The 21,114-nt window shown below is 33.3% G+C and overlaps 2 protein-coding genes across 4 annotated transcripts; both read left to right on the plus strand.

Moving 5' to 3' along the window:
- Nucleotides 1-459: 459 nt before the first annotated feature.
- Nucleotides 460-13,210, plus strand: VLN1 (villin-like 1). 3 transcript variants are annotated; one of them, XR_015421066.1, is made up of 24 exons: nt 460-610; nt 781-878; nt 1,157-1,256; nt 1,447-1,515; nt 1,881-2,117; nt 2,351-2,528; nt 2,599-2,725; nt 3,066-3,231; nt 4,168-4,318; nt 4,401-4,486; nt 4,581-4,736; nt 6,861-6,929; nt 7,174-7,242; nt 7,312-7,449; nt 8,239-8,367; nt 8,584-8,731; nt 8,879-8,889; nt 9,175-9,315; nt 10,000-10,125; nt 10,447-10,509; nt 10,663-11,083; nt 11,494-11,657; nt 12,746-12,911; nt 13,043-13,210. XR_015421066.1 is itself a non-coding variant. In XM_087123829.1 (23 exons), the coding sequence occupies exons 2-23, from the start codon at nt 823-825 to the stop codon at nt 12,857-12,859; spliced, it is 2,919 nt and encodes a 972-aa protein (XP_086979955.1). In that variant the 5' UTR covers nt 460-610; nt 781-822; the 3' UTR covers nt 12,860-13,210. The 3 variants fall into 3 exon arrangements, 2 of the variants coding, with proteins under 2 accessions (XP_086979955.1, XP_086979956.1); XM_087123829.1 differs by having other exon boundaries at nt 12,746-13,210; XM_087123830.1 differs by having other exon boundaries at nt 474-610; nt 734-878; nt 12,746-13,210.
- Nucleotides 13,211-14,245: 1,035 nt separating this feature from the next.
- On the plus strand, nt 14,246-18,053 carry NPC1 (non-specific phospholipase C1). Its single transcript, XM_023676443.2, has 3 exons — nt 14,246-15,449; nt 16,860-17,036; nt 17,556-18,053. Exons 1-3 carry the CDS (start codon nt 14,345-14,347, stop codon nt 17,876-17,878), a joined length of 1,605 nt encoding a protein of 534 aa, XP_023532211.2. The 5' UTR covers nt 14,246-14,344; the 3' UTR covers nt 17,879-18,053.
- Nucleotides 18,054-21,114: the final 3,061 nt, after the last annotated feature.

Consider the following 21,114-nt stretch of genomic DNA (forward strand, 5'->3'; position numbering starts at 1 on the left):
GATTAAAATATCAATTTTGTTCTATTTTAATCAATATATTTTTAAATACCTAAAATTATTTATTGTATTTATTAAATAATACCAATAATTTTAATGCTGAATATATTTATAAAATTTAGTGAGAAAAGCTCGCTAGAGACATAATTTAAAATTTTAAAATATAGTAATTAGAAACGACAAAAAATAATTTAAAATAATTTAAAAACGATTTTCATTCACAATATAATTTTTAAATAAATGAATTTGAAATCTGCACGACGCCAAAAAAAAATTAAAAAAAATGTCATCCAATTATATTTTGTCATAAATAAATTAATATAAATAGAGGAGAAAGAAAATAGTAAATAATTTAAAACAAATTTAAAAGTCAATACTTTTTATTATTATTTTTTTTTTTTTTGGAAAAAAAAAAAAAAAAAGCATTGGAAATTTTAAATAATTTTGTCCACTCAGCAACCAGAAAGCTACAGAGAAAGAGTATTTAAAAAGCGCGGGGTCAAGCCTGTCTTTCTTTCTTCCCTTTCTCTCTCAGACGAAATGGAAATCAGAAAGCTCTCTCTCTCTCGCATGGTGGATTGTGGGGTCCTCTCTGTGCGCTGAAACAGTGAAGGTATATGCATAGCCATTTCCCTCTTTCTCTCTCTTCTCTTTCTGGTAATCGATTTCTTTTCTCTCTCTCTCTCTCTCTCTCTCTCTCTCTCTCTCTCTCCTCCCTGCTCTGAACTTCTGTCAGTTCTTCTTTTGCCTTGCCGTAATCATTTCCGGTGATCTTCTCTAAAGCCCTGCGGAGAAGCTTGTGGGATACCAGAGCTATGAGCGATAATGTCGCTTTTCTTTAAAGACGCGGATCCAGTGTTTCAAGGCGCCGGGACCAACGCGTATCCTCTTCTGTTGCATTTTTTTTTTTCTGTTTCTCTTTTTTATTTTTCGTTTTTCTGTCTATATATTGTTCAATTTATGAGGTTTTTTCATGGATTCTATCTTAATGTTTTGGTCTATTGAATGCCGATACGTTACTTTCGATCTGGTCACGAGGAAGAAATGTGACTATTTTTGCGTGTGTGTGTGTGTGTGTTTTATTTTCTCGACTGTAAGTGTGGCGTGTTGTGTTCGCATGTGCAGTATATTGATTTGTTCTTAACGTTTCTTAATTAAGTGGGCTGGAAATCTGGTGTATTGAGAGCCTCCGAGTAGTTCCTGTTCCAAAATCTTCACATGGGAAGTTTTACTCTGGAAGTGCTTACATAGTTTTGAACGTAAGCTTTTCAAGATTTGCATTTGTTACTTTATTCATTCAGAATGTTTGAAAAGTTGTAGTACTCGGAACACCTACTTCAAGTCTTTGATTTCATTTGTGGACTCCCGAATGTTATATATACTTTTTTACTGCCCCCTTTAATGCTTTTTTTCATGGAATTTGATCGTGCTGTGTATGGGCTCGAGCAGACAACTGTGCCAAAATGTGGAATTCCCCGGCATGAAGTGCATTACTGGGTGGGAGAAAATGCAAATAAGGTGTTCAACTATTTGTTTTTCTTTCTCTTTTTTGTTATAGAAAGAAAATTTATACAGACTGTAGCTACCCAATACTATTTACTAATTTTTCTAGTCTGAGAATCGAAATGCATGATACATACATTCGGTATCTTAAAAACGACTATGAATTGATGATCGAAATATGGATATGGACCTGTTTAAATTCAGCCTGAAAGTCAATGTTTCTCCTCTACCGTATGTTTATCCGGAGATGAGAAGATTTTGCCATTGTATCATATAGTATACCATTTTTTGTGCTTAAAATTTATGTATGCATTTTATTATGTAAAAGTTGTTGCAATATCAGGATGACGTAGTGATTCGTGGGCATTCTGCATTGACAGGTTGATTCAGCTTTGGCATCAGACAAAGCACTGGAACTAGATGCGGCTCTAGGTTCCTGTACTGTTCAATACAGGGAAGTTGGTGGGCAAGAAACGGAGAAATTTTTATCATATTTTAAACCATGTATTATTCCTTTAGAAGGAGTGTACTGCCCACAGCCTCAGCACCTCAAAGATAAAACATACAAAATCAGACTTCTGACCTGCAAGGGAGACCGGGCTGTTCATGTTAAGGAAGTAAGCAACAAAAAATGGCTTCATTTAGTTATTATAACAATGTTGTTAATTTTTAAATTGCATCTTGACCTGTTACAGGAACCTACCTCGATGAGGTTTTATGGATTCATTTATATGGTCATAAAGAAGTTTTTGTTTGTGTTCTTGATGATGACTGATGAGGATGCTTTTTGTCGTCATTTATTATTATTTGGTCGGGTGAGATAAGACTAATCTGTATGTATCTTCCTTAGGTTCCCTCTTCTCGGTCATCATTAAATCACAACGATGTATTCATCCTTGACACTGCATCAAAAGTTTTTCTTTTTAGTGGATGCTTTTCTACCATACAAGAAAGGGCTAAAGCGTTGGATGTTGCTCAGTATATTAAAGAGAATAATCATAGTGGAAGCTGTGACTTAGTAACTATAGGTCGGTACATTTGTTTCTTTCCCCTTTCTTTTTCCTATGACAATCAAAAAGTTCTCATCTGTTGTTGCAGATGATGGGAAATTTGTGGGTGATTCCGATGTTGGAGAGTTTTGGAGCTTCTTTGGTGGTTATGCACCCATTCCTCGGGATGTTCCTTCTGATCAGAAATCAACCGATTCTTCTATTATACTATTTTGGTTAGGTTCCCTTCAACAATCTTTTCCTTCTGTGCAATCATCTGATGAGTTTTCCTTCAATTGATACCTCTTTGCTAGTTTGTTCTTGATATTACCCATTGAAAACGAAAGAAAGGTAAATGAGGGTGGTGTTTTTTTTTCACAGTAAAAAAAAGGCAATTGGTCTCTGAATGCATATGCCTATTATATTTAACATAGCTGAAATCTACCTACCTCAATCAACCGTTGCTCCAGTCGAGTTGCATTTCAACGGGAAAAGAGAAAAGCATCTCTATTGTCACGATTTTATTATTTATTTTATTTAAACTGCACCTAATATTTAGAATATTCTTGTAAGCAGGATAAACACTCAAGGGAAATTTTATCAGAAAGGATCTGATGTTTTGAATAAAGAGATGCTTGAGACAGACAAATGCTATATGCTGGATTGTGATTCACAGATATTTGTTTGGATGGGGAAACATACCTCAGTTACCGAACGCAAGACATCCATAGTAGCAGCAGAAGTGAGGGTTTCATTTAGTTTTATTATCCATCTGTTTCCCAATCTCCAATACACCTGTTCAAGGGAATGATATATGCACGAGCGTAATTAATGCTGTGTGGCAATTTCTATAATCCAACTTTTTATTTTTCCACATAATTTAGAAGAATAAGATTTGGGGAATAATGATGGTCGTCCTTTGTTTTTCTTCATAATCGTAGGTGTTAATTTAGCTTTCTCATATTTTATCTAGTTTTATGGAAACCGCCTAAAGCGACTATATTTGGCGTACAGGAGCTTTTATGATATTATTATTATCTTATGCAGGTAGATACTAAGACTTAAATCCACGCCTTTTGACTGCTTATTTCTTTGATTATTGGCCTACTTACAGTGATTCACTTAAAGAGAATCATGTGATTACATATATTTTGACTACTTTTATGAAGTATGATTTATTGTCAAGTTGACAATTCTGAGAACTTCTAAATTGATTCCGTATTTGAGACATTTTGACATTATAAAATAAAGTGGTCCAACTTCCAGGAAGCTCTTAAGTTATCTTACGGTGAGAAGTAAGACGAGTTGTTGGGTTGACTACAATCTTTGTAACCTCTATCTTTTTATGAAGAAAAATGAATTCATAACATAAATCTCGTGAAAGTTGCACGAGTGGTTTTAGTATATGCATTCAGATAATTATTTTTTCTGTCACAGCTCACAACTCACTTTTGCTTCAAAACGAAATCATTAAAAAAAAAGTAAGTTATTGGGAGCCCAGAGTATTATATCTAGTACCCGTCCTTTAGAATGGTTTTGTTCTCTTTTTAGTTCTTGTACTTGTCATGGAGAAATAACTTGAGCATCATCTGTGCCTTTGGTAACAATTTGAACTTTCATTACTTCATCTGTTCCCGGAAATATCTTACACTTTTTCCTATCTTGTACTCTTTCACAGGATTTTGTTAGAAAGCAGGACAGGTCAATGGGGACTCACTTAACTTTCCTAACTGAAGGGTTAGAAACTGCTGCATTTAAGGTTTGCTTTGAAGATTGGCCCAAAACCGTGGAACCAAAACTATATGAGGAAGGCCGAGGAAAAGTAGCAGGTTTAGTCCATATTGCACCATAATGGAGAAATAACTTAGCAAGCAATGCTCTTGTGTTTTAATTTACATTCATTCTTTTCAGCAATTTTCAAGCAACATGGCTATGCTGTGAAGGAGATTTCTGAACAAGACTTCAAGCCATGCATAAACATGCAAGGCAGGATCAAAGTAGGTTCTCAGTGAAAAAATAAAAAATGATTTCTCTGACTTGTTGCTGCTTGCAGTGTGACAATTTCGTATTGGTGCCACGTTGACATTTCAGGTTTGGCGGGTAGATGGTGATAGGATTACCCTTCTTCCAGAGGCAGAACAGAGAAAACTTTTCACCGGGGATTGCTATATCGTGCAATATACATATCCTGGAAGAGGTAGGGACGAGAATATACTTTATTCCTGGCTGGGTCGAAGGAGTGTTATGGTAAGAATGATTTATCATTGGAAAACTGTGTTATTTCAAGTAATTCCTTTTTAAATTTACTTTATTTTCTTGAAGATTTTCAAGCATATATTAAAGAGAGAAAAGTGTGCTTTACTTTGGGTGTTGTATCTAGTTAAATTGTCATACCACATAATTTTTAAAGACTACTGTTGTTATGCACATGTACTCAATTAAGTTGAAACCGAATCCATTTTATAATTTAAAAAACAAGGAACATCTACTGGCTCATCATGCTTAGTACTAAGCTAACAAATAAAACAAAAACCCTGACTATCTATGAATCCTAACCAGTTGTTTAATGATCCAGAATAAGCAATGGCAATATGAAGTTAACTTGCCACGAAAAACTGGATGTTGACATTGAGAAGGCCTATAAATTGGCCTATTGGTTTTTTATTGTTATGGTTTTGGATAAAAAGGGTTTCTATTGCAGAGATGAAGGAGATGAATTGAGGGGCGTATCTTCAATTTTCTTATTCAGTTATTATCAACGCTAAGTCAAAAGGGACCTTTAGAACTTCTAGAGGTCTGTCTCAGCATGAACAACTCTCTCCTTTTCATTTAGGTGGCCGATATCTTGAGTTGATTCTTTAAAGGTGATCAATTCGGAGTTTATTGAAGGTTCTAAATCTTAATGAGATCAAGTCAGTGTCTCTCCTGTCCCATCTTCAATTTTTCAATGACATCGTATATTTTCCTCATATACCTTGATTAAAATAAGGAGCTTCTTCCAAGTGATTCATATCTTTGAGAATGTCTGAAGTTGAAGTTGAGAAAGGTAAAACTTCGTTTAGTACTTCATATCGTAGTGATATTGAATCTCAACCGTTGGAGCCTTTCCTTTTTTTTCCCCCTCTTAAAGCAGCCATCCTATATTTTGTAGTTTTTGGGATCTGTCTCTGGTAAATTGAATCTGAAATTACAGAAAAGCACATGAGGTTCCCTCTTCAAACTTAAATCTGGTACATTGGTGCTTATAAAAACTTTGTCCAGTATACCCATATACATTCACATCTTCAAAATTCCCTTGAAATGTGTCATAGTAGTTGAAAAGATGATTAAGGACTTCTTTTGATGTGGTTTTGTCAAGGAAGATAGTTCCATCCTATATTTATTGGCTATTGGTAATTTAAAGAGAGAATGAATTTCCCCTTCCTAAGAAATGGGGTTTCCCAAGAGAGGGAAGAGCTTAATGGGGACATTGTCATCAAAAGTATTTGTCCTGTAACTGCAACTAAGTGCCGTCCCATGCATACAACCATTGTAGACTGGGGACTATTTCAAAATTCAGAGTATAAGATCTTGGAGAAAAGGCAGACTATCAAATTTTGGAAGGATGTACAAAAGATCCCCATTAAGTTTGTTATGTTTATTACTCTATAACCTTGTTGATAGAAAGCTGGCAAGCGTCGAGAGAGCTTGGATTCCCTATTCAACATCTTGGAATCTAAATGTTGAAGAAATATGAACGATAGGGGGTGGAGTGACCAAGATTGATGGTTTAGGTGGAGGATTTTCAGACCAGATAATTAACTCTTGGAGCTTAGATGGCAGTGGAATGTCCTCTTATAAGTCCTTCATTATTCTTACAGCTTCTCGTGAAGTTATTCGAAAGATTCTGTGCTCATGGAAGGTCAAATGTCAGAAAAGATCAACTTTTTATTTAGACCATTTTCTTAGGTGGCTTCAACACATTGGCTAAGGTTCAATCAATCAAAAGGCAAGTGTACTCAATGCTTGATGGAAATAAAATGAGGAAAGCAGTTAGTATTTGACTGCTAATCAGTGGACAAATTTTTTTGAAGTAACTTTATGTGAAATTAAACCTACTTGCATGAATTTAAATGTGAAGGGGTTTGGTACCGTGAAGTTACAAGTTACATCTCTCAATTTTATGTGAAATCCCACATACTTGTTAGGGGTAATTATAGAATTAGATTTTAATAAGACATCTAATCACGACCATTAATTTTTTCTTTTCTCTCTCTCTCTCTTTCCTTTAACAGTTTCTCTTCAATATTTTTAAATATTTTCTTCACATTTTCTATTTCTATTTTTATCTTTTCAATAAATACTAAATGCTGTTACACTTCATGAATCTAGGAGGACAGAGGAGAAGCCATAACCCATTTGAACACCATTGACAATTTAACCAAAGGGGGTTCGGTTGTGGTGAGTCCTTGTTTATATGTTCAAGTGCATGTATTCATGCCAAATCATTTAAATTAATCTGACTACTTTTAATTGGGCTGTCGTTTGACAAGTTAAATTAGGGATGTAAAAGACCTACAACACTAAGTATATACATTTATGAGAGCTCATTTATATAATTTCTTGCATATTATTACCTGTTTTGCCTATTGATTTTGCTTTTTGTGCTGTCAGAAATAATTTCCTTACATGAAACCTTTTACAGGCTCAAGTAATTCAGGATAAGGAGCCAGATCTATTTTTCTTTATTTTCGAGACATTAATTATTTTTAAGGTGCGTCAACATGAGTTTCTTCTTCCCCTATGGCTTTCTTGTGTGTGCTTACCCTGAATTTTTGTTTAGGGAGGCAAGAGTACACAATACAAACAGCATCTAGAAGAGGAAGGTACTGACGATAATACATATGATGAAAGCAAAAATGCACTTTTCCGAATTCAAGGGACAGGCTTGAATAATATGCGGGCAATCCAAGTTGATCTAGTGAGTTTAGAACTGAGATCTTCTAGCATTTATTTGTGGCTACTTAGCGTCATTCTCTTTCTTTCTAGCCCAACAACTTTGAGTGGATGGTGAAGACCTTTTCTGAGGCAACCAAGCCTTGTATAGGTTCTATTTAGTCTATGGTTTCTATATGCTTGCTAGTAGATACTAATATCCATAAATACTAAAAATTTCTAATGTAAAAGAAGAGTTTGTTACTTAAAACTGTATATAACATCACCATAATAATCAGCTTGGTAATTGTTTGACGGTTATTGCTTGAACACAATATTTTAATGGTTAAATTTCCCTTAAACCCAAAGTTTAAGCTGATGGGTTATGGTAAGCATAATTATTTTAATTCTCCAAATCTCCCCCTCGCCCATGAGCTTGAAAATTTGTAAAAGGCCAAACGAGTGGGAATCAATATTAGTTGGAGTGGAAATGACATTATAGGGGTTCAAACTAAGGATCTCCTATTTTGATACCATGTTAAATCCACAATCAGCCTAAAAGGTTAAGTTGATGGGTTATGATAAATTTAACTACATCAACCCTCCAACACAAATACTGGATAATCTTGATCTTAGGTTTCTTTCATTTTTTCCCAAAGTCCCATTTTAATTATTATTCAGGCTTCCATAGAATATTTAGACTAATGTCTTTCTGTTCACTTTTATGATTACAAGAGAGAAAACACTGTAGAAGGAAACTTATTTTGTAGCTTTCTTTTACTCAGAAACCATTATTGTGTAGTATTAACAGCGTCTGACAAAAAAATTATTGCAGGTTTCAGGTTCCCTAAATTCATCCTACTGTTACGTCCTTCAAACTGGAACATGCATCTTCGCTTGGATTGGCAGTCTCTCTTCGACCAGAGACCATGAAATTCTAGACAGGATGATGGAAAGAATAAATGTAAGTGAAGTACTTGGTGCTTGGATACAAAATGCAACCATTTCTCAGGACTTCCATATTGTTGAAGGCACGTTTGAAGAAAACAAGGGATCTAAGACGGTTAATAATTGGAGTATAGAGCCTTGATTATGTAGGCAATTTGACTGGCTAAAAATTTACTAACTAGGAATTGGTCTGCCTCTCTTCAAAGAATTAAATGCTTTATATCATTTGCAGCCAACATGGCAACCCGTATCAGTCAGGGAAGGGAGTGAACCTGATTTATTCTGGGAAGCACTTGGTGGAAAGTCAGAGTATCAAAAGGGAAAAGAGGCCAAAGGACCCATTGAAGATCCACAATTATTTGTCTTGAACATCAGTGAAGGTATGACAATGTTTAATCTTTTAATCTATTTTTGAGAGGAAATGTACCTGAGTTTGGTTTATTGTTATCGAAATCCAAATTAGTGCTGGAAAATGTCTAATGGTGGGTTGTGCTTTGTTTGGTATTTGATTGAAATTTTCCTTTCAGGTGATTTCAAGGTATAGCCCTCTTGAATTTCTAGAAATGCATGCCACTGGTGCTCTTTTGGTGTGTGACATGCCAAAGTTCAATTGTAAAGTCTCCTTTGACGTATATCTTCTATATCCTTGTAAAAGTCTCTTTGATGTCTGAAATTTGGTTTCAAGACCTTGGCTCGATAAATGTGATTTTATATTAAATGATATCGCCCACTGATATTCTCGTGGTACTTTATGCATCTTCAAGTAAAGCCCGTCTGAGTTATTATCAATTAAACGTTTATGTTGCCCTTGGCTTATTCTCAGGTCAAGGAGATATACAATTTTGCCCAAGATGATCTAACTACTGAAGATGTTTTGGTCCTTAATTGCCACAATGAGATTTATCTTTGGCTTGGCTGCCTCTCAAATGTTGAGGGGAAGGAACAAGCATTCGACCTCGCACATGTAAATAAATATTTTCCTGATACGCTAATGTTTCAATTTGCAGATGTAACTGTTTTTACCATGTACTAAATGATCATCTCCTATTAGTACTTGCATATAAATTCCAGATCATGCCACTTTCTCTTTTCTGAAAAGTATTCAAAATGTCATAAATCAAGGTATCTTGACTGAAAATCTTGATTTTTTGGTCTTGAAAATGATAATTCAGAAAATTCAAAGTTCATTCTATTTTCTTTTCAGGTTAAATTATAAAGAATGTCCCAAAATATGCCCTCTACTTTGACATATACTCTTATTCTTTCAAAAGTTGCAATATGACCCTTAACTTTTAATAAACACTTCAAGACCACCCATGAACTAGACATTTGTTACAATATTGGATGAAAAGTCGACGTGGCATAATACCATTCTTTTGTACTTGTTCTAGGTAAGTATTCTAGTCACTGTCAAGCAATTCTAGGTCACCTACATGTCGACTTTATGTATAATGAATTTCTACTCTAGGGATAGCGTTGAAAAGTTTATGAAGGATCATGAGTAATATTGCAACTTTTGAAAGAATAAGAGTGTTTTATGAACAAAGGTCAAAGTTTATGAGCATTTGTTTAGCCTTTGTTTTGTTTATATTGCTCCATGCTAAACTTCTGTGAAGTGTTCTTACAAGAAAGGTATTGCTGCAAACAGAAATTTCTGGAGAAACATGCTTCGGATGAAGGAATTTCTCTTGAGACCCCCATTTATGTTGTCACTGAAGGTCAGGAGCCACCACTTTTCACCCAGTTTTTTCAGTGGGATATCTCAAAGGAAAATGTAAGACTGAGAATATTCTTTTACTAATTCAACTCAATAATACATGCATCTTGTGTTAGATATGCAAGTCACTCCCCACCTCCCATAGCATTACATCTTCATAAGTAGAAGCATGTTAGAGTTTCTTTTTCATTTGAATCCTTGCATGCTATTTTCCAACATACTGTACTTAAACAGGCCACACATTTAACTTAAATGTCAAGACATATGACCTGGGTGGAAGATCATGTTAGACACTACACAAGTGATTGCACTACGTCAGATAATACAGTGGCATCATTGTGAATATCATTAATGCTGTTCGTTTATTTACACTTGCAGATGCACGGTAATTCGTTTGAGAGAAAGCTTGCTGTTTTGAAAGGAAAATTACAGAATCTTGATGTAAGTGGCTTGTATGAAGGAGACTGATAATCCCAATAGCTTCAATAAATCAGTACATAATAGGAAGCTTTGGTTGTTTATTGTTTCTATACAAAAAACTGATTGCAGCACATGGTTTATATGTCTCATTTATTTTGTCTCTTAATTATCCAGTCACCTGTAAGAAAATCATGGAGATCACTCTCAAGGGAGACTACACCAGATGGATCAAGACGCAGTTCTTTAAGTCCCTATCAGCACGACAGAAGTCTATCTCCTGCCTTCAGAAGTTCAGGGCCGCATTTAAATTCTCCAAACAGAAATCGATTCTCCAGTTCATCGCCAACTGTCAGAAAGCTTGATTTGATTTCTCCTAGAAGTGCTGGTAATGGGAGGGAGCTTGATTTGACTTCTCCTAGAAGTGCTGGTAAGGGGAGGGAGCTTGATTTGACTTCTCCTAGAAGTGCTGGTAAGGGGAGGGAGCTTGATTTGACTTCTCCTAGAAGTGCTGGTAAGGGTGGGGAGCTTGATTTGACTTCTCCGAGAAGTGCTGGTAAGGGGAGGGAGCTTGATTTGACTTCTCCTAGAAGTGCAGGTAAGGGGAGGGAAAATGCCTCCAATTTTTACAAAAAAGGAAGACCTTTCTTCGTATTCCCCCTATTACACTTCGAATTATGGAAATGTCACTTCGAATTATGGAAATGTCTGATTGAAGCTTAAATGAAAGTCGGCTCTAAACTGTGTAAAATCCCAATTAAATCAAGAAAACGGATAAGCTATTACAAATTGTGATGTTTAGATCTCTTGGTAGTAGACCCAACCATGCGACGAGTTGCATTTTTAATTAGATTATACATGTTGCTGTATGTTATTGGACTATTTAGAGAATGATATTTTGTGAACCTTAAATAGAAAAGGCATGCTCAGCTCTCTACTTCGTCAGTCTTCACATTTTTTTACTGGTATATACATAAACTTTCTACCTGCTTGTCCATGCACCTGCAGGTTTCGAGAGAACAGGATCATTATCACCGCTTTCTAGTAAGAGTAGCGATATCTTTCAGAATAATGAGAATGTGGGTGCTGAAAACCTATCAACATACCCTTATGAACGGCTGACCGTGGCATCCAAGGACCCAATTAGGGACATAGATGTGACCAAACGAGAGGTAACTTCTTTTTTACTCTTATGACAGCCTGAATGGTATTGTTCAAATCCTCACCCCCACCAAACTTAAAAAGTGGGAAAATTAGCACAAGTACGATCATTAACGAACATATTTATTAGATCCATTTTATTTTTCTACTGTCTGATGACACCTACTTTTAAGCTTTTTTCCCCCCTTCTTCCAACTGTTTCATGAATAGTTCAGGATATGCTAGTTCAAAGGCTAAATTGTAAAAAGTACCATGAACTTTGTTCCTTATTTAAAAAATACCCATAAAGCTGCAATACTAACCATAACCTTTCGTAAACATTCCAAAACTACCCTTAGAATAAAAATGTGTTAGAATCTTGTATGGAAAGTTGATGTAACAATGATAGGTGATAACTAGGATGATTGTATGGATTAAATTTAAAAGTCATTGACTTTTTGTTCAATATTCACCAGATTTCTATTCAGGGTAGTTTTAAAATATTTGAAAGGTCAAAGACAACTTCGGAAAGAATAAGAATATTTTTTAAACAAGGGGCAAAATATTGAGTATTTTATAATTTAGCTTAGTTCAAATATCATTGTTGGAGTCCCACATTGGCTAAATTAGGAAAATATCATAGATATATAAGTAAGGTGTAGTCATAGTGGAGAATCGTGGTAGTTGGCATTGGTCAGTATGAGACAGATAGATCACTATTTGATGGGAGGCTGAATGGTACTTTGTTTTAGGGGAGGAAAGTCCACGTCGACTAAAGTTGGGAAAGATTATGAGTATATAAGTAAGAGATACTATCTTCATTGATACAATGAGTCTTTTGGAGAATAAGAAAAAAAAAATATATTGAGAACTTATATTACGTGACAATATCATACCATTGTGGAGATACGTGGCAGTGAAATTAAGAGCCGCGAAAACAACTATTAAACCAAATGAGAACCAGCTTTCCTCTAGTATCACATTATATTTTGGCCGTGCGAAAAAGCTGAGAAAACTATGCAATGTTGACTCGTTTTCTTGTTGCATCTTTCTTTCTTATTGGAAAATTCAATTCACCAAATTTCATTTAGAAATGTGCATTCTCTGATTGATTCTTCAGGCATATTTAAGCGAAGAAGAGTTTGAAGAGAAATTTGGGATGCCAAAAACAGTATTTTACAAGCTTGCAAAGTGGAAACAAAACAAGTTCAAGATGACCCTTGATCTTTTTTAATGAAACTTGAAGTGATAACTCTCTCATGATATCCTTTTACCCTTCATCACGGGTAGATTCTCATCTTTTACTTCTAATCCACGTTTTTCCTTTTCATTTATATTGCTAATTGTTTCCTGTCAATTAATGTGGTTGCTGCTGATCTCTTTGATGCCTTGATGCCTTGATGCTGCTTCTTGTTAGTACTTCACCTTAATGTCACGTTTGAATCAATTTGCAGTCTACTTGCAAATGATCAAAATGATGACTTCTGATTATTCTGATGGCTTTCATTTGTAAAATTTGTGTATGGAATCGAAAACTATATGCTCGTAAAAATCACATCAATTGAAGAATTCTGACTTGTCATGACATATTTTTTTCAAATGCATTTTACATCTTAAGCTCAGACATGGTGTTGCCTGCTTCTCCAGAATATTACATATTTTATGATATTTATGATATGGATCAAGTATAGCCTCTCAAAATTAGTGAATTGTGTAAAATTTGTACTAAAATCTTGATTAGATGTGATAAGAAGTAAATGGTTTATTGTTTCATTTGACTTGTTATTGTTATGGTTAGCGTTGTTCATGCTTTGATATCACATGGTTGGAAAGTGGAGGCTTTGAACCATAAGAACATGCCAACTGGTTGAATATAATTTAACCAACATTACCCAACTCAACATGTCTCTGTCTTTCATTTAATGTACTTTTAAATGCAAAATTTATATTATCCTTTGGTGGTTATCCATTTATTTTAGGTGGTAAAATTTATGCCTTAAATTTATATGATAAATATCAATTAAAGTTTTAGGTTTAATCGTTGTATTCATTTAAATAGTGTATCAATTTACATTACAAACTTATAATTGTATTGATTTGCCTCAAATATTCATAAATCAATTTAGACATCAATTTGATACTCGTCTATGCATTAATTTTCATAGAGCGAATTGGTAACAAACACAAGTGAAGAGGATACATTGAGGGTTCTAACTGAGTCCGATTAACCTTCTTTGATTAGTCCTCGTCCCTTGCAACAAGAGTAGCCGCTTTTTTCTTTACGTGGCTAGGTTACTATTTCTTTTTCTAATATTATAAAAGCCTAATTAGATAACAATTTTGTACCCTTTGAAAATTGGGTAGATTTGAACCATTTGATAGGAATTTCTTAGTAGTAAATGCGTAAACATGAAATTTCAACTTTAAAAAAGAAAAAAAAAGTTATAATTGAGTTTGGTCATTATTTATTAATTATTAATTTCGGAATTTAATAATTTGACTATGATTTTACCCATTATTTATTTTTTCTTAAAAAAAAAATCCATAAAATTTGAACACTGGTGCTTTTTTACTTTCTCGAAAAAGCCGTCGGAATTTATTCACCTTCCTCTTTGTCATCTGTCGTCTGGATATTTTCGTCTTCTTTGACTATCAATCCTCATAGTCGGCGATCTACCCTCCCGCCGCCGTTGGGGGTTGTGGTTTCCGGTCGTATGAGATGATTCTCCGGAGAGCGATTCTGACTTCCTTTTTTCTAATTTATCTCTTATTCTCTTCCCAAGCTTTGGAGTTTGATTTCAAAAAGAGGCGACATGAAATCGAAGGACCTATCAAGACTGTGGTGGTTTTGGTCATGGAAAATCGCTCCTTCGACCACGTCTTAGGCTGGTTGAAATCTGTTCGACCTGAAATCGACGGATTAACTGGTAAAGAATCGAACCGGATTTCGGTTTCCGATCCAAACTCTGAAGAAATCTTCGTCTCTAGCGATGCGGTGTTCATCGATTCGGATCCTGGCCATTCTTTTCAGGCGATTAGGGAGCAAATTTTCGGATCGAACGACAGTTCAGCGAATCCAGCCCCGATGAACGGATTTGCACAGCAGGCGGCGAGCATGGAGGCGGTCGACATGCCGAAAACAGTAATGAGCGGGTTTAAACCGGAACTAGTTCCGGTCTACACCGAGCTAGCGAACCAATTCGCAGTCTTCGACCGGTGGTTCGCGTCGGTTCCGGCATCTACTCAGCCGAACCGGTTCTACGTCCACTCCGCTACCTCCCACGGCGCCATGAGCAATGTAAGAAAGGACCTCATCCATGGCTTCCCTCAGAAAACAATTTTCGATTCTTTGGACGAAAATGGCCTTTCCTTTGGCATTTATTACCAAAATATCCCCGCAACCCTATTTTTCAAAAGCTTGAGGAGGCTGAAGCACATAGTTAAATTTCACTCTTACGCTCCAAAATTCAAATTGCACGCCAAGCTTGGAAGGCTCCCAAATTACGCAGTGATCGAACAGCGTTACTTCGACGTCAATCTTTTTCCGGCGAACGATGACCATCCGTCGCACGACGTGGCGCGAGGCCAGCAATTCGTGAAGGAAGTGTATGAGATTCTTAGAGCAAGTCCACAGTGGAAGGAAATGGCGCTGCTGATTACTTACGACGAGCACGGTGGCTTTTACGATCACGTTCCGACGCCGGTCTCCGACGTTCCTAGCCCGGACGGCATCATCGGACCGGATCCATACTACTTCCGGTTCGACCGGTTGGGCGTTCGGGTTCCGACGATTCTGGTTTCTCCGTGGGTGGAGAAGGGAACAGGTGAGATTATTATCTGTGAGAATTCGTTTTTCTTCTCAATTGTTTTGCTTATTCAAATATCTTTAGCGTTCTTGTCGCCACTTGCTTCCCTTTTTAAGATAAATTCCAATTTCCATTACTATTTTTGTTCATCAGTAACTCATCTTAGTTAATTACTAAACAATATTACAAGGAAATTGTACAAGGGAGTTTACTTTTTTGTCTAACAAAAATTTACATTAGATTTGTTCGGTTCACAATTATCTAATCGGTCAATCATTTGCTTTATTAGTTCCAACTGTGGCTGCTGCGGAATCTGTTATTGGATTGGGTTAGCCATTTTCGTTATTACTTTTCGAGTGTGGGAGCCATACTATATACTTTTGAATTTATTAATAGTATTCAAATTTAAACATGACTCCATTCCAATAAAGGTGGGGATGTAAAGTACTCCTTCGATCGGTTTCGAGTCTTTTTTCACCTTTGCTTCTCGACATGATTCATACGTTCAAGCTAGTAGATCAAACTATGGGTTGATTTCTATATTATACATGACGTTCTATCTCATCAATATTTGAGAATTGGATAATCTTTGTTCTACATTCTGAGCTCTGTTTTATTAACTGCAGATTTGTTAGTACAGCTTATGTTATGTGCACTCATCTTTCACGTTTTGGCTGAATTTTGTTCAAACTCCTTACTTAGCGCGAGCTGGGATGCTTTCATTTTGGATTCTTGTTCTTGAATATTTATACAAACGGTCAATTTTCAACAATTTTTGATAGGAATGATATATCTGTCTGCTAACTCGGCTATGTGTTTGAGAAAAGAATGCGCCGTGTTTGAATGATTAGTTGTCTGCTACTACTTATTTACTGGTGATGTAGCCAAATGCAAGAGAATCAAAAGATTCATATAACATGAGAAAATTTTGATTTTCCAAAGCTTCTGGACTAGGATTAGAGTCACGGCCCAAGCCTACTGCTAGTAGATATTGTCCTTTTTGGGTTTTCCCTTTCGGGCTTCCCCTCAAGGTTTTTAAAATGAATATGCTAGAGAAAGGTTTCCACACTCTTATAAAGGGTGTTCCGTTCTCCTCCCCAACCAATTAGATTGAAACTTGATTGGGGTAGGACTTATAAAGACAAGGTACCTGTTCATTAAACGCGACCAACCGAATGAGTAGTTGGTTGGTCGTTCATAATTCGAAGAGTACGACATCGAAGAATTAGGTGAAAAGTATTACTCAACTCAGGTTGAGTTGTTTACTAACTTTGTTTTGAAAGGTTCACCAAACCGTAGCTGTGATGTTGAAGACAAGTTTCTAACTACTCCAAATGGATTTGATTGGTTTTGTTGATATGTTAGTTTCGAGTGCTTGGTTGCATTCATATGGCAGCAGTATTGTTGACGTATGTTTGTTTGGTGCAGTGATCCGTGAGCCTGTTGGACCAAAACCTACCTCACAATTTGAACACTCTTCAATTCCTGCTACTGTTAAAAAGCTCTTCAACTTAAAATCCAACTTCCTCACGAAGCGGGATGCGTGGGCTGGTACTTTCGAGCACTACTTGAAGCTTCGCGATAGTCCTCGGGACGATTGTCCAGGTACTTCTCGATCCCGTTCCTGGTCGACAATTACATTAACATCAATGATTTTTTAGAGAATATTCAGGTGATTAGGATTAAGAGCATTTTAGTCACTAGGTGAAGAGTTTGTTAATATGAATTGGTTATAAATAGAGCGAGTGGAAGATAAAGATGTGAGATCCTACATTCACTGTAACGGCTTAGGCCTGCCGCTAACAGATATTGTCTTCTTTGAGCTTTCCCTTCTGAGTTTCCCCTCAAGGCTTTTAAACGCGTCTGCTAGTGAAAGGTTTCCACACTAGGGTGTTTCATTCTCCTCTCCAACCAATGTGGGACTGTGGGATCTCACATTCACACATTAGTTGAAGAGTAGAACGAAGTCATTGTTTATAAGAGTGTGAAAATGTCTCCCTAACAAACGCGTTTGAACAAAGTTGAGGGGAGCCCAAAAACAATATGAGCACTTTCAATGTCATTTTAGCTACCCTTGAAGAATGTACAGCAATTCAACTAGCTAACCTCGAAACTTTATGCCAGAAACACTTCCGAAGGTAACAGCGCCACTGCGGCCATGGGGACCGAAAGAGCACGCAAAACTCTCCGAGTTCCAAGTCGAACTGATTCAACTTGCATCGCAGCTGAACGGTGATTATGTCTTGAATTCTTACCCGAACATTGGCAAATATATGACTGTTGGTGAAGCCAATAGGTATGCAGAAGATGCAGTCAAAAGGTTTCTTGAAGCTGGAAGGGTTGCTCTCATGGCCGGAGCTAATGAGTCTGCCATTGTCACCATGAGGCCCTCCCTAACCAGTCGAACCGCCGACGTGCACTCTGGTCAGTTTATCGAAACGATCTGATTCGATTTATCCACGAATTTCTAAATTTCATAACAGGTATAAATATAGTACTGAAAGTGTTATCTGTACTTTAAATCTGTGTGTGTATATATATATATATATATAACTATTTTCAGACAATATTTTGATCTGTGATCTCCAAAGGTTAATATAAATTTCTGTTTATATTTGGAAATGTTTTTTTCTTTTGCACATTCAGACTCCAACGATCCAATCTCATAAAATGCTGGAGCTCATTGCCTGCTGGAATGCTTTTTTTTATTATTATTTTTTTTTATTGCCATTTTATTGATTTAAAATATTTTATTTTCTTGGTTACTTAAAATATATGTTTCTATTTGTATAATTTTACTTCAAGAATTCTTCTAGAATCAAGTTTTAGTTTCTCTAAAGCTAAATATGATATGGATAAATAAACTATTTTTAATAAAATGCATAAAAATAGATAATAGACATTGATTTTTTAATTCTATCTATTAATTCACTAATTTTTAATAAAATTAAAATTAAAAGCTGAAGGCTATTTCAAGAAAAAAAAAATGAAGGAAAAGGAAGGAAATTGAAAAAAGAAAAAAAGAATTAAAATGGAAGGGCATAGTCGTATTTTCATATATAATAAATAATTAAAAAAAAAAAAAAGAACAAAATGAATTCCAAGCTAACAATCAGAAGAAATTCAAAGAGAAAAGGATGAATGGAAGATGTGTGTGGGGACATGTTCATTTTGTCACTTTATTTCTGGTAGAGGAATGTAGGTTGACTTTAATTTCTGGTAGAGGAATGTAGGTTGACTTTATACGAGAAGAATGTTGTTTTTAAACGAGCTATTTAGTATATTTATATACTCATTCATATTCGTGTTTCTTTTTTATAAAAGGATCAGGACACCAAAATATACTCACTCGTGCTAGTGTTTATTTCTTGTAGAAGAATCAACTATATTTTCGATCCATGTTTAGACTAGTTTACACTTATAAATATATATATATATATATATATATATATATATATATATATATATATATATATATATATATATTTTGGTACTGATACTTTAATCTATTTTTAAAAAAATTATAAAAAAAGAAGCACGCGCGATTAATAATAATTTATTTTATAACTTGCCTTCTAATTCAATGAATATTAAATTTCAATAAAAGATAATTTAAAATTAATTAGCAAAATTTTAAGATTTAAAAATAAGTTATCTAAAATTAGACACTAAACTCAAAATATTGAAAAACAATGAAAAATAAAGAGTATTTTTTTTTAAATAGGGTAATTTCTTGTTTAAAATAAAACCAAAATAGATATTTAAAAAAAAAATTAAGGAATAAAATAATCTATTTTTTAAAATGATTTAATCTGATTTAAAATATATATATATATATATGCACATATTATTATATTGTACAAATAATTTAATCTAATTTTTTAAAATAAAAAAAATAATTGTCATTAAAAAAAGTATATATAATAACATAACTCTGTAATTAATAATAATAATAATAATAATAATAATTTATTTTATAGCCGGTAGAATATTAAATTTCAATAAAAAAAAAAAATTTAAATTAACCAACAAATTTGAATATTTGAATATAAGTTATCTAAAAATTGGATGGGATGACTAATAAATTATTTTTCTAAAATTTTGATCTTTTTTACTTTTAAAAGAGTTATTATCAATATGTCAACTAGTTAATATTTATTTTCAGGAGTCATATTAGTTTATACGTATATCTGTATTAAATAATTAATAATGTAATGGTAAATTGAAAAATATTTATTTTAGTTATTTAAATATTAAAAAATAATTAAAAATAAAACTATTTTATTAAATTGAATAATTAATGTTTAAAATAAAATCAAAATAAATATTTAAAAACATCGTAACAAAATAATGTACTTTTTCTTTTAAAAAATAATGTACTTTTTGTTTTAAAAAATAATTTAGTCTGATTTTAAATTGAAAATATAATTTAGTGTCATCTTTAATATTATAATTTATTGTATTTAACGAATAATTTAATCTAATTTTTTAATATTAAAAAAAAAAAACAAAATAATCTTCTATAAATAAATGAGATAAATGATAAATTACAGTCATTTAGAATACATTTTAAATTTTAAGATTAAAAATGAAATTTGAATATATAATATAAATTTAATCCAATTAATTATGTCGAGTACCATTATTCCTTTAAAAATATAAATAAAATAAATTTTAAATTTAAATCTATAAATCAAATCAAATCCAAATTTAAATTTATAAATATAATAATAAATATTTCGATTCAAAAAATATTCATGAGATTCTCAATCAAAATTTATTTTTTCTAGATTTTAAATTCAACATATAATATCTCATTATTTGATAAAAAAAAAATTTATTATTATTTAAGAAATTTCTAATTTAATTTTTAATGTTTTTCAATTTTAAAAAATATAATTTAATTTTTTATTCTAATTTTTAACGTTAAATATTGAAACAAATTAAGAAATAAATAAATAAAAGATTAATTTTATAAAAATTAAACTACCTCATAATTTTTAATATCAATTTTTATTTTTACATTACGTTATAAAATAATTTAGATTCAATTTCAATTTCTAATCTAATTTTTATAATAAAATTTGTTTATGGGTAACATCATAATTAATGGATAAATTTATAAAACCTAATTCTAGATCAATATTATAAATAAAATACTAATTACATTAATTATCTCTATAATTATTAGAAAGGAGTTGTTTCTTGAAATTTAAATAATAGATAAAAAAAATTAGCTATTTAAGATTATGATAAAACTTAATTATATTCAAATAAAAAATCTTATTTTAATTTAGTACTTAAATATTTTCAAAAAGATTTAATTGAGTTATTTAAATATTAAAAACAATTAAAAATAAAACTATTTTATTAAATTAGATAATTAATAGATATTTGAAAAATATAAAAATATTGGAATAAATTAATTTTCCAATCGAAATAAGATTTTTTTTTCCAAAAAATATATATATAATTTAGTTTGATTTTAATTTAATCTGATTTTTTTTTTAATTTAAAAAAATTGAAAAATATAAGATTTTAAAGGATACAACAAATTACGGAATTAGAATATATTTATTTATTTTACTTTTTTCTGCATGAACGTTCCAAACACGTGTGGGTGCGAATTCTAAAGGGCAATTTTGTAACTTCACATTCTTAATTATTTACTGAAGCCTTATAA

The sequence above is a fragment of the Cucurbita pepo genome, chromosome 5 (assembly GCF_057944985.1).
Source record: "Cucurbita pepo subsp. pepo isolate OVF chromosome 5, ASM5794498v1, whole genome shotgun sequence".
NCBI classification, from domain to species: domain Eukaryota; kingdom Viridiplantae; phylum Streptophyta; class Magnoliopsida; order Cucurbitales; family Cucurbitaceae; genus Cucurbita; species Cucurbita pepo.